The sequence below is a fragment of the Sardina pilchardus genome, chromosome 1 (assembly GCF_963854185.1).
Source record: "Sardina pilchardus chromosome 1, fSarPil1.1, whole genome shotgun sequence".
Lineage (NCBI taxonomy): Eukaryota > Metazoa > Chordata > Actinopteri > Clupeiformes > Clupeidae > Sardina > Sardina pilchardus.
In genome coordinates, this window is record NC_084994.1 from 27,904,442 (window position 1) to 27,921,402 (window position 16,961).

General features: G+C 44.6%; 1 protein-coding gene across 2 annotated transcripts in view; it reads right to left on the minus strand.

Moving 5' to 3' along the window:
- Nucleotides 1–12,565, minus strand: part of LOC134087248 (uncharacterized) — a 42,154-nt gene extending 29,589 nt beyond the window's left edge. Inside the window, exons 1-10 of one of the 2 annotated variants that reach the window (XM_062540632.1) lie at nucleotides 12,469–12,565; nucleotides 11,298–11,406; nucleotides 10,851–11,006; nucleotides 10,069–10,179; nucleotides 7,560–7,670; nucleotides 5,317–5,427; nucleotides 4,091–4,201; nucleotides 3,273–3,383; nucleotides 2,049–2,159; nucleotides 1,339–1,449 (exon numbers count right to left, since the gene is read on the minus strand). In XM_062540632.1, the coding sequence (XP_062396616.1) occupies nucleotides 1,339–1,449; nucleotides 2,049–2,159; nucleotides 3,273–3,383; nucleotides 4,091–4,201; nucleotides 5,317–5,427; nucleotides 7,560–7,670; nucleotides 10,069–10,179; nucleotides 10,851–11,005 (932 nt within the window). In that variant the 5' untranslated portion in view covers nucleotide 11,006; nucleotides 11,298–11,406; nucleotides 12,469–12,565. Of the gene's footprint in view, nucleotides 1–1,338; nucleotides 1,450–2,048; nucleotides 2,160–3,272; nucleotides 3,384–4,090; nucleotides 4,202–5,316; nucleotides 5,428–7,559; nucleotides 7,671–10,068; nucleotides 10,747–10,809; nucleotides 11,007–11,297; nucleotides 11,407–12,468 lie in introns of those variants that run through there. The other variant, XM_062540642.1, reaches the window with a different exon arrangement.
- Between the last annotated feature and the right edge of the window lie 4,396 nt (nucleotides 12,566–16,961).

Here is a 16,961-nt window from a genome sequence, read left to right on the forward strand (position 1 = left end):
GAAATAACAGAATTACATTCATGAGGATTGAGGAAGTCAGATTACGGACACCCAGATTACGGAGAGGCAGTCTAACTCAATAACATTTGTTTGCATAGTGCTTATCATCCTCACCGTTGTCAAACTCTCGAATGAAACATAAGTGTTATTTTAATCTGCTGCTTGTGTTAATGGCAATTTTGAACTAGGCCTATGACAAATAGTTTGTTAGTTCATGCTCGTCTTTTTCGAAGTGCAGAGCCTTGCGAACATTTTCAGCGTGCCAGGCTGAATTTAAAAACACCCGAAAAAAACAAAACAATAAAAGAGTTGTAGTGTTGCAGTCTGTAGGTGACTAGGCTAATAGGGATTTCTGTTGGCATTTCCAAAAGCTCGCAAAATATATTTTTCTCTAGCTTACATTTCAGTTAAAACTATGTGGGCTGGGCCACTTAGAGGTTGCTTCCTGGCCGCCTATTGAATGAGTAGAACTGGGCTACAGTATCAATCACACCGCAGCAATGCTACAGCGGACTGTACTGCCACCTCGTGGCGGTAAGTTGTAATACAGCTGTAATACATTTTACGCTGAGCGTGAATCAGGCAACGCGTGAGGGAAACGGCCATTCTCAAGTAACGTCTACTGTAATGTAGGCTAGGTCTTGGTAGAACATAATATAGAACATCAAATGTGGTCAAACTAATTCTATACTACACTGACTTACAGGGCTGTAGGCTACTGATACACAGTAGTTGATGTGGTATGCATGATGATATGCATGATATACACACCCTATGACCTCTTGGGTTATAGGCTACCATAGGGCCTATAAAGTTCTCGGGTTTGCGTATATCCAATGTAGGCTGCAATACTGACATCTCTGTCATAGAACACTATTAGTATACCCACTATAGTCATTGACAGTACCTCTGGTTTTATTTTCATCCTGTAGGCCTAGAGGTATATAAAATGTAGAAATTCCTGAAGTTTTAATTGGTAGTGATTTGTAACGATAGTTTTGCTTCCCCATCCCAGAATACCCCCACTTTTGGAAAGCTTGATACACCCCTGCACACAAACACCTTACTTCAAACACATGCTCACTCAGGTTCAAACACACACTCACTCTGCTTCAAATACACCCTGCATCAAACACACTCTCACTCTGCTTCAAACACACACACACACACACATACACATTTAAGGGCAGACTCAACTACTGTACAAACACTCTTCCTTGCCTGCTAAATGCATTCAAAGTACTAACGGAAGAGGTACTGAACACAAGTACTCCTAGTAGACCTAGTATGAGACTAACTGTGCGCATGCGCAAACACACACTAAAGCTAAATTCTCACTTTGGACCAGACTGTGGTCCCCTGCTGAGTCTGAGAGGAGGATCCATGGACTGGTCACTCTTAATGGACACACAGCTGGGCACTGGAGACACTGGTCTGTGTGTCTGTGGTCTGGATACACAAGGAGACAGAATACATAATAGATTGAGCAGACACATCTACACAATACTAACAAAAAATAGCATGTCTACTTACCCTCTGCTTCAAACAAACACACAAACACCTTACTTCAAACACATGCTCCCTCAGGTTCAAACACACACTCACTCTGCTTCAAATACACACTGCATCAAACACACTATCACTCTGCTTCACACACACACACACACAACACACACACACACACACACACAAACACACACACACACACACACACACACACACACACACACGGGCAGACTCAACTACAAACACTCTTCCTTGCCTGCTAAATGCATTCAAAGTACTAACGGAGGAGGTACTGAACACAAGTGCTCAGACCTAGTATGGGACTAACTGTGCGCATGCGCAAACACACACACACATACTGCTTCCAACACACTCTCACTCTGCTTCCAACACACACACACACACACACACACACACACACACACACACACACACACACACACACACACACACACACACACACACACACACACACACACACACACACACACACAAACACACATGTCTACTCTTGCATATGGATACAAAAGCTAAATTCTCACTTTGGACCAGACTGTGGTCCCCTGCTGAGTCTGAGAGGAGGATCCATGGACTGGTCACTCTTCATGGACACACAGCTGGGCACTGGAGACACTGGTCTGTGTGTCTGTGGTCTGGATACACAAGGAGACAGAATACATAATAGATTGAGCAGACACATCTACAGTATACTGATGAAAAATAGCATGTCTACTTACCCTCTGCTTCAAACAAACACACAAACACCTTACTTCAAACACATGCTCCCTCAGGTTCAAACACACACTCACTCTGCTTCAAATGCACACTGCATCAAACACACTATCTGTAGGAGCCAAATTGCCCTATGAATTAAAAAACACTCCTAGTTTGCTTTTTGCTGACTCTTCGTGAGGAGCTTTTATTTTGACATGGTCTCAGGCTGTCAGGTCACCTGTTCACCTGTCAAAATGGCGTCTTCCATGTGGTCTTAGTCAGTCTTAGTTAGACAATGGAAATATGCTGTAGACAAACAGTTTTTTACCGCTTAAACGCTTAAAGCTTGCACTTAATTATTAGAAACTTTGTCACCTTATAGCTTAAACTTTGGACATTCAAGAACCCTTTTTGGAATATCCTTTTGATACTTTGTCTGGACTATTATTGGATTATTGCTACCTTCCCCCCTGCTGCCTGCATGCCTCCCTTTCCCTGTCCTCTGGCCTGCTTGTCTGCCTGCCCTTCTTGCCTGCCTGCCTGCCTGCCTGCCTGCTTGCCCGCCTGCCTGCTTGCCTGCCCTCTTGCCTGCCTGTCTGCCTGCCTGCCGGTCTACTACCTTGCCTACCATCTCGATGACTCGCATGCCCTCTCCCTGCCATCATACAAACCAAGTAAGCGCGTAACACTAACAGCATCTACACAGGACTTTTGAACATTGTTTTGGACCAAACACTATCACTCTGCTTCACACACACACAACACACACAACACACACACACACACACACACACACACACGGGCAGACTCAACTACAAACACTCTTCCTTGCCTGCTAAATGCATTCAAAGTACTAACGGAGGAGGTACTGAACACAAGTGCTCAGACCTAGTATGGGACTAACTGTGCGCATGCGCAAACACACACACACATACTGCTTCCAACACACTCTCACTCTGCTTCCAACACACACACACACACACACACACACACACACACACACAAACACACATGTCTACTCTTGCATATGGATACAAAAGCTAAATTCTCACTTTGGACCAGACTGTGGTCCCCTGCTGAGTCTGAGAGGAGGATCCATGGACTGGTCACTCTTCATGGACACACAGCTGGGCACTGGAGACACTGGTCTGTGTGTCTGTGGTCTGGACAAGGAGACAGAATACATAATAGATTGAGCAGACACATCTACAGTATACTGATGAAAAATAGCATGTCTACTTACCCTCTGCTTCAAACAAACACACAAACACCTTACTTCAAACACATGCTCCCTCAGGTTCAAACACACACTCACTCTGCTTCAAATACACACTGCATCAAACACACTATCACTCTGCTTCACACACACACACACAGACAGACACACACACACACACACAGACACACACACAGACACAGACACAGACACAGACACACACACAGACACACCACACACACAGACACACACACACACACACACACACACACAGACACACAGACACACAGACACACACACACACACACACACACACACACACACACACACACACACACACACACACACACACACACACACACACACACACACACACACACACACACACACACACACACACACACAGACTCAACTACAAACACTCTTCCTTGCCTGCTAAATGCATTCAAAGTACTAACGGAGGAGGTACTGAACACAAGTGCTCAGACCTAGTATGGGACTAACTGTGCGCATGCGCAAACACACACACACATACTGCTTCCAACACACTCTCACTCTGCTTCCAACACACACACACACACACACACACACACACACACACACACACACACACACGTCTACTCTTGCATATGGATACAAAAGCTAAATTCTCACTTTGGACCAGACTGTGGTCCCCTGCTGAGTCTGAGAGGAGGATCCATGGACTGGTCACTCTTCATGGACACACAGCTGGGCACTGGAGACACTGGTCTGTGTGTCTGTGGTCTGGATACACAAGGAGACAGAATACATAATAGATTGAGCAGACACATCTACAGTATACTGATGAAAAATAGCATGTCTACTTACCCTCTGCTTCAAACAAACACAAAAACACCTTACTTCAAACACATGCTCCCTCAGGTTCAAACACACACTCACTCTGCTTCAAATGCACACTGCATCAAACACACTATCTGTAGGAGCCAAATTGCCCTATGAATTAAAAAACACTCCTAGTTTGCTTTTTGCTGACTCTTCGTGAGGAGCTTTTATTTTGACATGGTCTCAGGCTGTCAGGTCACCTGTTCACCTGTCAAAATGGCGTCTTCCATGTGGTCTTAGTCAGTCTTAGTTAGACAATGGAAATATGCTGTAGACAAACAGTTTTTTACCGCTTAAACGCTTAAAGCTTGCACTTAATTATTAGAAACTTTGTCACCTTATAGCTTAAACTTTGGACATTCAAGAGCCCTTTTTGGAATATCCTTTTGATACTTTGTCTGGACTATTATTGGATTATTGCTACCTTCCCCCCTGCTGCCTGCATGCCTCCCTTTCCCTGTCCTCTGGCCTGCTTGTCTGCCTGCCCTTCTTGCCTGCCTGCCTGCTTGCCCGCCTGCCTGCTTGCCTGCCCTCTTGCCTGCCTGTCTGCCTGCCTGCCGGTCTACTACCTTGCCTACCATCTCGATGACTCGCATGCCCTCTCCCTGCCATCATACAAACCAAGTAAGCGCGTAACACTAACAGCATCTACACTGGACTTTTGAACATTGTTTTGGACCAAACACTATCACTCTGCTTCACACACACACAACACACACAACACACACACACACACACACACACACACACACACACATACACACACACACACGGGCAGACTCAACTACAAACACTCTTCCTTGCCTGCTAAATGCATTCAAAGTACTAACGGAGGAGGTACTGAACACAAGTGCTCAGACCTAGTATGGGACTAACTGTGCGCATGCGCAAACACACACACACATACTGCTTCCAACACACTCTCACTCTGCTTCCAACACACACACACACACACACACACACACACAAACACACATGTCTACTCTTGCATATGGATACAAAAGCTAAATTCTCACTTTGAACCAGACTGTGGTCCCCTGCTGAGTCTGAGAGGAGGATCCATGGACTGGTCACTCTTAATGGACACACAGCTGGGCACTGGAGACACTGGTCTGTGTGTCTGTGGTCTGGATACACAAGGAGACAGAATACATAATAGATTGAGCTGACACATCTACACAATACTAACAAAAAATAGCATGTCTACTTACCCTCTGCTTCAAACAAACACACAAACACCTTACTTCAAACACATGCTCCCTCAGGTTCAAACACACACTCACTCTGCTTCAAATACACACTGCATCAAACACACTATCACTCTGCTTCACACACACAGACACACACACACACAGACACACACACACCACACACACCACACACAGACACACAGACACACAGACACACAGACAGACACACAGACACACAGACACACAGACACACAGACACACAGACACACAGACACACAGACACACAGACACACAGACACACAGACACACAGACACACAGACACACAGACACACAGACACACACACACACACACACACGGGCAGACTCAACTACAAACACTCTTCCTTGCCTGCTAAATGCATTCAAAGTACTAACGGAGGAGGTACTGAACACAAGTGCTCAGACCTAGTATGGGACTAACTGTGCGCATGCGCAAACACACACACACATACTGCTTCCAACACACTCTCACTCTGCTTCCAACACACACACACACACACACACACACACACACACACACACACAGACTCAACTACAAACACTCTTCCTTGCCTGCTAAATGCATTCAAAGTACTAACGGAGGAGGTACTGAACACAAGTGCTCAGACCTAGTATGGGACTAACTGTGCGCATGCGCAAACACACACACACATACTGCTTCCAACACACTCTCACTCTGCTTCCAACACACACACACACACACACCAGGGATGGAAATTAGCCACCCGCCACCCGCCAAATGCGTGTAGTTTTGCGCATTGGCGGGTGAAATATGTCAGCACACCCGCCACTGTGGCGGGTAAGCAACTACTTCTACTTCAAGTTGTTTATTTCATCAGAATATTAGGCGTGTGTTCTTAACAGAGATAAGAACACACGCCTTGTATCAATATCCTCAACATCGATGGACATGACGAGCACAACAAACATTCTGGAACGGAGCGCCGGAATGTTGGCTCTCATCACTGCGTCAGAGCCTAGCCTACTCTTCCAGTTAACGTGGCAGCTAGACAGCCTACAACCATTGACTGTATACATTTACAACGAGGCTACCGGTTAATACTTTTAGGTAGGAAATACATTGGATATATAATAACAGAAATACCAAACTCCGAGTCATGCCTAAGTTAAGCACCCAGCCAATTAAACATGATCAAGGAAAAAGTGAACGGGACAACTCACAATGCCATATACCACGGTAACCTAGCCTACCTAAATCATAGAAGTTAACATTGCAAGACACTTATCTTTTCTATGACGCCAGAAATATTTTCCTTACCTTCTTAGTTTTTTTTGAACATTCACGTTATTTAATGAAAGCATGTATCCTTGAACTATGCATGATTTTCCTAAAACCGAATGAAACCTAATTATGTTCACGTACTTCTTAAAGTGACAGGCACTCAATTAGACCTACACACCACCCCTGTAATAGCCTATCATTAAAGACAATTGTAATCAATATGAAGTATTTTGAGTAATTATGCAGTAATTATTAATTCATAATTATTAATTATGCATAAAGTGTATGAATTCAAATATGAGATAGAAAAAAGACAAGCCATTTTCTGAGCAGGTTGAGCAGAGACTAGGATTGCCACTGCTCTGAATGATCTGTATCCAGCTTAAGGCAGTAAGGTTTTGCCTATATTTTTGTAATGTAATAGACACGGTCACACTTTTTAAAAACTATTTCATCTTGTGTAGGCCTATCAGTGCTTTCTTATTGAACACAATACCGCGATAATACCGAAAACCGTGATAATTTTGGTCACTGTAACCGTGGGGTTAAATTTTCATACCGTTACATCTCTACTTGGCAGTATAATGTATGGAACGGTTGAATACATATTGGCTGGTAAAAATGTTGAGTGGCTGGTAGATTTTAAAATCTACCTGCCACAGTGGCAGGTGGACAAAAAAGTTAATTTCCATCCCTGACACACACACACACACACACACACACATATACACACACACAAACACACATGTCTACTCTTGCATATGGATACAAAAGCTAAATTCTCACTTTGGATCAGACTGTGGTCCCCTGCTGAGTCTGAGAGGAGGATCCATGGACTGGTCACTCTTCATGGACACACAGCTGGGCACTGGAGACACTGGTCTGTGTGTCTGTGGTCTGGATACACAAGGAGACAGAATACATAATAGATTGAGCAGACACATCTACAGTATACTGATGAAAAATAGCATGTCTATTTACCCCGTTTCAAACACACACACACACACACACACACACACACACACGGGATGGAAATTAGCCACCCGCCAAATGCGTGTAGTTTTGCGCGCTGGCGGGTGAAATATGTCAACACACCCGCCACTGTGGCGGGTAAGCAACTAGCCTACTTCTACTTCAAGTTGTTTATTTCATCAGAATATTTAGCAGTTGCCACAGAGATAAGAACACACGCCTTGTATTAATATCCTCAACATCGATAGATAGCATGGACATGACGATCACAACAAATATTCTGGGACGGAGCGCCTTAGAAGGTTGGCTCTCATAATTGCGTCAGTAGCCATAAGAGCCTAGCCAACTCTTCCAGTTAAGGTTGCAGCTAGATAGCCTACAACCACTGACTGCATTTACAACGAGGGTACTGGTTAATACGGTTAGGTAGGAAATACTTTGGATATATTTAACAGATATACCTCCGAGTCATGGTACCTAAGTTAAGCACCCAGCCAATTAAACATGACCAAGTAAAAAGTGAACGGGACAACTCACAATGCCATACCATGGTAACCTACCTAAATCATAGAAGTTAACATTGCAAGACACTTATCTTTTCTATGACGCCAGAGATATTTTCCTTACCTTTAGTTTTAGTAACATTCATGTTATTTAATGAAAACATGTATCCTTCAACTATGCGTGACTAAAACCGAATGAAACCTAATTATGCTCACGTACTTCTTAAAGTGACAGGCACTCAATTACACCTACACACCACCCCTGTAATATCATTAAAGACAAGTGTAATCAATATGAAGTATTCAAATTACTGAATATTTTGAGTTATTATGCAGATCCTAAAATGCTATAAATTGTTAACAAAAAATATATAAAGTGTATGAATTCAAATATGAAATAGCAACAAGACAAGGCATTTTCTGTGTGTGGGGAGGGTTGAGCAGAGACTAGGATTGCCACTGCTCTGAATGATCTGTATCCCGCTTATCTAACCGTCCGGGTTTTTTTTGGATTTTTGCATAAAAATTTCAAAAGGCCATGGCTTGAAAGTGGTCAGAGATAAAGTCCTATTGTAAATGTGAAAATCATTGAGTATGAACTAAAGTTTATGAAGGGGGTCAATTTACTCATCTAATTTGCATATAATGACGTAACAGGATGGCAATAACGTCAAATTATGCACCTTTTAGTAAATACTAGTTGTTGAACACATTTGAGCCGTTTTACTTTGATTTTTGTAATTTCTCCTACATAACAAACGAACAGGACCACAGTCACATGTAAACCAACAATAGTAAACTATTAGTATTACCACAATCCCTATGTTACTATACAATAAAGTAGCCTGGTCAAATCAGTTCCTATCGCGGGTGACTTTGTAGTTCTCCAGAGCCCTATTTTTACTTGCCCTGCTGTCTGTACCATGTCAATTACAGACACTATCATCATGATTATCACTGGCACCTAGCACACCATGCTTATTTGAACCCTCTGGCCAATATTGCTGCAGGCAGACACTGACGTACACATGCAAAGACGCACCTTCATTCACAGACGCATCTTCACTGTCACTGCAAATGGACGACCGATCATAATCTCCAAAAGGCAGATATTCTCCTCCAGAATCAGAGTAGGTGAATGGCAGACCCAAGACTTCATAACACATCAGTTTGTTTTTTAACATTTGACGTTTTTCTGCTTCAATATGTCCACCGCGACCGCGCATTTTACTCCCGCGTTATAAACAGGAAATGCGTCTTCTTCTTGTGTTTCTCGCGAGTAATAGAGGTACTTCCTGAAAACTTTGTTACTCAAGTTTGGGCTTGCATCGAAGCTCTGGATGTCTGCCAACTAGTGGTGGAGAGTACAAAGGAGATTTGTCACCCTACTCGGATCTACCGTCTGTTTTAATCAGTGACGTTGCTTGTCGCCGTACTGCGCCTTGGGCGGTTAGAGGGTTAAGGCAAAAAGGTTTTGCCCATATTTGTGTAATGTAATAGACACAGTAACACTTTTTCTAAAAACTATTTCAGCTTGTGTAGACCTATCAGTACCACGATAATACTGAACACCGTGATAATTTTGGTCACTATAACCGTGGGGTTAAATGTTCATACCGTTACATCTTGGCAGTATAATATATGGAACGGTTGAAGGTACAGTATATTGGCTGGTAAAAATGTTGAGAGGCTGGTAGATTTTAAAATCTACCTGCCACTGTGGCAGGTGGACAAAAAAGTTAATTTCCATCCCTGACACGCGCGCACACGCACATGCACACGTCCACTCTGGTGTATGGATACAAAGGCTAAAATCTCACTTTGGATCAGACTGTGGTCCCCTGCTGAGTCTAAGAGGAGGATCCATGGACTGGTCACTCTTCATGGACACACCGCTGGGCACTGGAGACACTGGTCTGTGTGTCTGTGGTCTGGATACACAAGCAGACAAAATACATACAGTAATAGATTGAGCAGACACATCTACAGTATACTGATGAAAAATAGCATGTCTATTTACCCTCTGCTTCAAACGCACGCACGCACGCACACACACACGTCCACTTTGGTGTATGGATACAAAAGCTAAAATCTCACTTTAGACCAGACTGTGGTCCCCCCTGTGCTGACCCCCTGATGCCCATCAGTGGAAACAACTCACCTTGGATAAGACAGCACTCTTCCTGTGCTGACCCCCTGATGCCCATCAGTGGAAACAACTCACCTTGGATAAGACAGCACTCTTCCTGTGCTGACCCCCTGATGCCCATCAGTGGACACAACTCACCTTGGATAAGACAGCACTCTTCCTGTGCTGACCCCCTGATGTCCATCAGTGGACACAACTCACCTTGGATAAGACAGCACTCTTCCTGTGCTGACCCCCTGATGTCCATCAGTGGACACAACTCACCTTGGATAAGACAGCACTCTTCCTGTGCTGACCCCCTGATGCCCATCAGTGGACACAACTCACCTTGGATAAGACAGCACTCTTCCTGTGCTGACCCCCTGATGTCCATCAGTGGACACAACTCACCTTGGATGAAACAGCACTCTACCTGTGCTGACCCCCTGATGCCCATCAGTGGACACAACTCACCTTGGATAAGACAGCACTCTTCCTGTGCTGACCCCCTGATGCCCATCAGTGACGGGCTCCTCATTCTTCAGGGACACGTGGCTGGACACAGCACATGCTGCTCTGCCTGTCTGATTTCCACCAACAGCATCCTCACCCTCTTGAGGGAAATCCATCCTAATCAATCAATAAGGAGAGAGAGAGAGAGAGAGAGAGAGAGAGAGAGAGAGAGAGAGAGAGAGAGAGAGAGAGAGAGAGAGAGAGAGAGAGAGAGAGAGAGAGAGAGAGAGAGAGAGAGAGAGAGAGAGAGAGAGAGAGAGAGAGAGAGAGAGAGAGAGAGAGAGAGAGAGAGAGAGAGAGAGAGAGAGAGAGAGAGAGAGAGAGAGAGAGAGAGAGAGAGAGAGAGAGAGAGAGAGAGAGAGAGAGAAATGTATGTTTCTGATGAGAGGCTCCTCATGAAGTGCTTACTTTTAGCAGCTATGCGGACCAATCAGATCTGTGGATCCATTTCCGCTCCAACAATAGCAGACATGTTGATAGAGACCAGGGAACCACTGACAGAGGAGGTAGCGTTGGCCTATAACGTAAATCAATATGAACACTTAAACATGAAACCATTCCAATTACTACTTGTACTGCTACAATTAATAACCTAGCCTGTGTAGTAGGCTAGACCTACTTCTTTTTTTGCCAGTTTGCTGAACGATGTGTTCTGACTTTGTCTGTGAGGTGAGGTGAGTCTATGGGTGCCTCTCAACCTCTCTCCTCGATCCTCCAGACTCGTTCCCACTGATCTAGCACTGGGTAGAATATTCCATTGTTGCCGCCCCATCATTCTTTATCTAGATCAGTGGAAACGAGGACCGGGGAAGGAATAGGGGATGTGAGGCAATGGGTGCCTCTCATGCAGCGTTTATACGTCCTCCCTCGCTCCTCGATGCCTCGATCCTCACTGATCTACATAAAGAATGATGGGGGGGGGGAAGCAATGGGATAGTCTATCCAGTGTTGGTTATAGATCAGTGGGAACGCCCCTCGAGGATCGGGCATCGAGGATCGAGGAGGCATGTTGAAAGGCACCCCATATGTGCTTTCAAATGAAGGCCTTCGATAAGTGTAGCCTAGGCTATTTTTTTAACAGTAGGGGGAGCCTGTCGGAATTTGACTATGATACAGGAAAGAGGCGAATTTCAGGTTACTTTTAAGCCTTGGAAAAAAAAAAGTTATTTTTTAAGATTTCTGTGATGCCCATTACGAGATGTCGTGGTGCCTTATTTCAGACATAGGATAGGGCTAGAACTTAATTCTTGGCAGATTCGTGTTAATTTGTTAGGTAGGTCGTTTCCTGCCCGTGTGTAGGCCTAATAGCCCAAATTATAGGCCTACTTTATCTGCAAGCTACGTTTCGATCGATCCATAGGCTACGATAGATGATTTCCTAGGCTATTTAGACCTATTTAGCCAATTAGGCTAAAGTCAGGGTCTGTTATGAAATGTAGGCCTAGTCAACGAACAAATCCATGACGTCTCCGAGTGGTGTCCCTCTCTAAATGATCACAGGCCACGAAACAGAACTCAATTCACGCTTCTGTAATCGATCACAACCTACATTTCACTCACTTTTATCTAGGCTACTTACCCCAAATACAACGTCAGAAATGTTTTTGCCCGAACACCAGTTCCTGATACGATGTCCCTAGAAATCTAACATAGCCTACTTTCGATTTCACTTGTTCCGCGTTTATCACGTGAGTAAACGCTACGCCTCCTGTCTAACTAGTCCTTGAGCCAGAGGTGTTGGTTGGTAGGCTACTGTCTCAGTGATTTTTGGCAAAATATAGCCGTCCCTAGACTCTAGTCTAGAGCCTAGAGTTAGAAGTGATAGCATAATTGTATTGGAAGTAGCTTTTTGGGTGTTAACAACCGGTATATTATACGCTTATGCAGGGATCACAGGGCACTGTTTGCTAGGGGCACAAGGGAGAAGAAAGCCCTTGAAAAGTCTGGAATATAGGCTATTATATTTCTAAATGAAATATCATAATGATTGTAAGACGAAATGTAAAGTTATTTTAAGCTGCTTGTTTTGTTGATTTGCAACTGTTTTGTCATGAATAAATAATCATGAAAAACTACACTCTGTAGCTTACAGACACAGCTCTGTTCAGCCTGTTTCCACACAAATAGGAAGGTTTTATAATTCTAGATAAATAGTGACAAAGATGTATAGTCTCTTTCACACAAACAAACACACTCACTCACTCTCTCTCTCACACACACACACACACACACACACAGGAAGATTGTGGTTATACAGTAACTGCTTTCATTATGTCACATAGTCTGTGCGTAGTCACGTAGCTCTGACAGCTATAGTTTCATGTTCCCTCCTGTTAAAGCAACACTTAAGAGTTTTTCGTAGCCTACCTTAAAATAATGTTTCCAAAATCATTTCAGCGGTTCATCAACTGGTAACAGGGTGAACGGCACTTCTGCTTTCACTTAGCGTCCCTCTATCGGCTATAACCACACTATGTAACTTTACGAGGTGGGGTAGTGTCGATGAAATGAGACATCAGAAACTACAAATTTGACTTGCTTCGATGTCGCAATAGGCTACATCACACTTTCATAAAATCGTGCAACATATTCTACCTGGTCTGTTATTTGCTGGATAAACAAATGGTGTGTGTGCGACAGAGGAAAAGTGTTGCTTTAAGGGTTTTCAGATTTGGGTGTATTTTAATTATTCTACCCTCAGTAAATGCTGCGGTGACATTTAACAGGTGTCACCTTTACATTATTCAAAGCTGCCAGGTTGAAGTTGCCCAGGATCTACTCTGATGATGTTGTCTATGTGATCTATGTTGTCTCTCTATTTTCACTGGCCTCCATAAAAATGTTAAAAAGTTGTTGTCCACATTGGGCTTCTTGCTCTCATGCACCACAATAGGCTATAGGCTATTTTTTTCTACAGTCTGTAAGCTAGTTCATCAGATTTGTTGTTGACGAGAGAGAGAGGGTAGATCTGAGCTGAACCATGAGCAGAGAAAGCAGAGTGGACTGTAGTAGCCTGCTGGGAGTTGTCCTGAGGAAGGTTTATGCATTTTATTGGCATACTGATGAATGCTGCTACTGTAGCAGGGTATCAATACGGCCATGCAGATTATACCATTATACAATTACTGATTACTGATGCTTGTGGGAAAGAAATGGAAAGACTCCAAAAGAGAATATTGTGCTAAAGCATGAATAAGCCATGGATATGAATATGAATGTGCAGGTGAATGTAGCCGGCATGCAGTTACATTTCCATTCTGTAGGCTCTATCTAAAGGCATATAGGTCTACATTCTTACTGGGTGATGATATAGTATAATAATTTGATATAATGTACAAATAAACAATCAGGTGTAAGATGAAATAGCCTACTAAAGTACACAGTGCGTTTGATATTTAGCACACAAATCAAATTCATCCATTTCCAATGATTATCACTCAGAACAGTGCTTATAAAAAGGTAAACACTACACTCTTGTGGTCATTTAGCGGTACTGCACTTCCTCATGGTCTTCCATTTACTGAGCCTGCTGAGTGCATGCTTACAAGCTTTTTAGGCATTCCAGTTGTTCAGGTCACAGTTGTCACCTATCACATACAGGCTACACACACACACACACACACACACACACACACACCATCATACCCATTATGTAATGAGAGTGATATGGGCTACATAAAACACACATCACACACACACACACACACACACACACACACACACACACACACACACACACACACAGACATAACCAGTGGTGACTATAAAAGCCAGTAGCACATCTTGAAAAGTCCAACAGTCAGTGACTGGGCTGTAGCCTAGCTTGATGCTCTTGAAAGCCAACTCCTTCATCCTTCATCAAATGGCTGGGCCTACCGCGCTGCTTCTCAGCTGCTGGCCTGTATGGATGGAGCTCACTCCAGCTCCCCCTGAACTCCATCACCCTGGGCTACAGGCAGGAGAAGGCAAGGCTGGGGGTGGAGCTAAGGGACTCCTCCCACAGGGCAGTGGCTGATGCAAACGCCAGAGTGGAGACTGGAAGGAGGTGGAGGAGGTGCAGGGAGGAGGTGCAGAAGCTGATGGGGAGACTGCAGCATCAACGCGTGCTGGCCACGGTCCACTCCAGACAGGGCGGCCAGGCCTCGGATGGAGCGCCCCACCCATCCTATGGTCCAAGGCCAGCAGGAAGGAGAAGAAGGACCTTGTTGTTGCAGAGGTCACCAGGATTGAGCAGGAGGAGCTCAGAGTGAGGGCTGGAGCACAGGGGCAGCAGGGCCCGTGGACAACTTGGGAGGGGGTCGCCAGACCAGCCATCAGCTGGACAGAACTCTAAACACAACTTGGGAGGGGGTCGCCAGACCAGCCATCAGCTGGACAGAACTCTAAACACAACTTGGGAGGGGGTCGCCAGACCAGCCATCAGCTGGACAGAACTCTAAACACAACTTGGGAGGGGGGAGACCAGCCATCAGCTGGACAGAACTCTAAACACAACTTGGGAGGGGGTCGCCAGACCAGCCATCAGCTGGGCAGAACTCGAAACACAACTTGGAAGGGGGTCGCCAGACCAGCCATCAGCTGGACAGAACTCTAAACACATTACTGTGCAGTAAAACACATTATTGTGCAGTAAAACACATTATTGTGCAGTAAAACACATTATTCTGCAATAAAACACATTATTGTGCGATATAACATATTGATATATGTGAAGTGATGTAGCCCATATAACATGTATGCACCAACATAATAGATATTGTAGATAGATAGATAGATACATGTAGATAGATAAATATACTCTATTCATCCCAAGTGAAATTTTAGGCATCCAGTAGCTTGTACAACCATAACACAACACACACACATACACACATATACACACATACACACATATACATATAAATCACTCACAGAAATTAAAAAAAAGGCTAAACATTTGTGAAGTGATTCCAATGAAGTGATTCCAAAGGTCTGGTATGGACTGGCCATGTGATGCAATGATAAGGTGCTACTGTATGTACTGTAGCCTATGTATTGCTATTGCAGCACTTGAGAACAGGCTTCTGAAGGGGCTTGTGCTGATTAACCCAGGCCTCAGCCGCTGCCTTTTCAACACCATGTGCTTTCCTTCAGCCTAGTGGCCTGCACGGCTCCATCATTCAAGTGTGCATTTGAAATGGCTTCTGTTCCATCTCCCCCTAAAAAGGCCTCTGCTGCATCTCTACGCAGGCCTCCTCACACATGAAATGAGAAAACACTCCACAGTATTCACACCTCTCAGTTCCTCATGGATGCATTCATTACAGCTTTTCACAATCGCTAAAACACTCAACTCTGATGACTGGAATCATTATGAAACGTACATTGAAGCATACAATGAAGTGTACATTGCTGTTGAAATGCTATATTTTATTTGGAACAAAACATCCAGGCTGAATCCCTTAACAGTAAGCCGATGGCGATGGTGGCGAGGAGAAGCCTCTGTTTGAGCCCTCTTGTGCCCTAGACCGGTCATCTCCTTCTCCACTGTTTCTCTGCTAACACACTAAACTCCTCTCTCTGAACCACATGCTCAGTTGCCTCCTGAACACATTGTGTTGAACGGATCCCACGTTCAGGTTGGCGTGCCTGTGTGAATGAGTACAGGAAGTAGTCCAAGCTGCTGTTGGAGGAGCATGGCGCCACAACACACTGCTCCTGTTTGCAGGACTCTGCATCAGTGCCAAAGAGTTGGGTGGACGTCCTACTGCCTGGAGCGCTCGGGCAAAGTGTTTCCTGGTGCAACACAGTGGACGAGGAGGCTTGGGGAGGGATGAGGTTTGAGGACGCTGCTCCATCTTCCCCTGCCCTTGGCCCAGAGGTGGCAAGGGGCGACGCCACAGCTTTCTTCACGCGGCGCCTGAGTCGGGCTGTGGATGCGTCTTCATCAGATTCCACTTGCCCCTCCGTAGCTCCGCTCTTGCCTTGAGCTGAGAGGCCAGCGGGAGTGTGTTGACCAGCCGCTCTGCTCTCTTGGGCAGGTGCTGAGGGCAGTGGTGGCAGGTGTGCACTTACCTGCTGAAAGCTCAGATG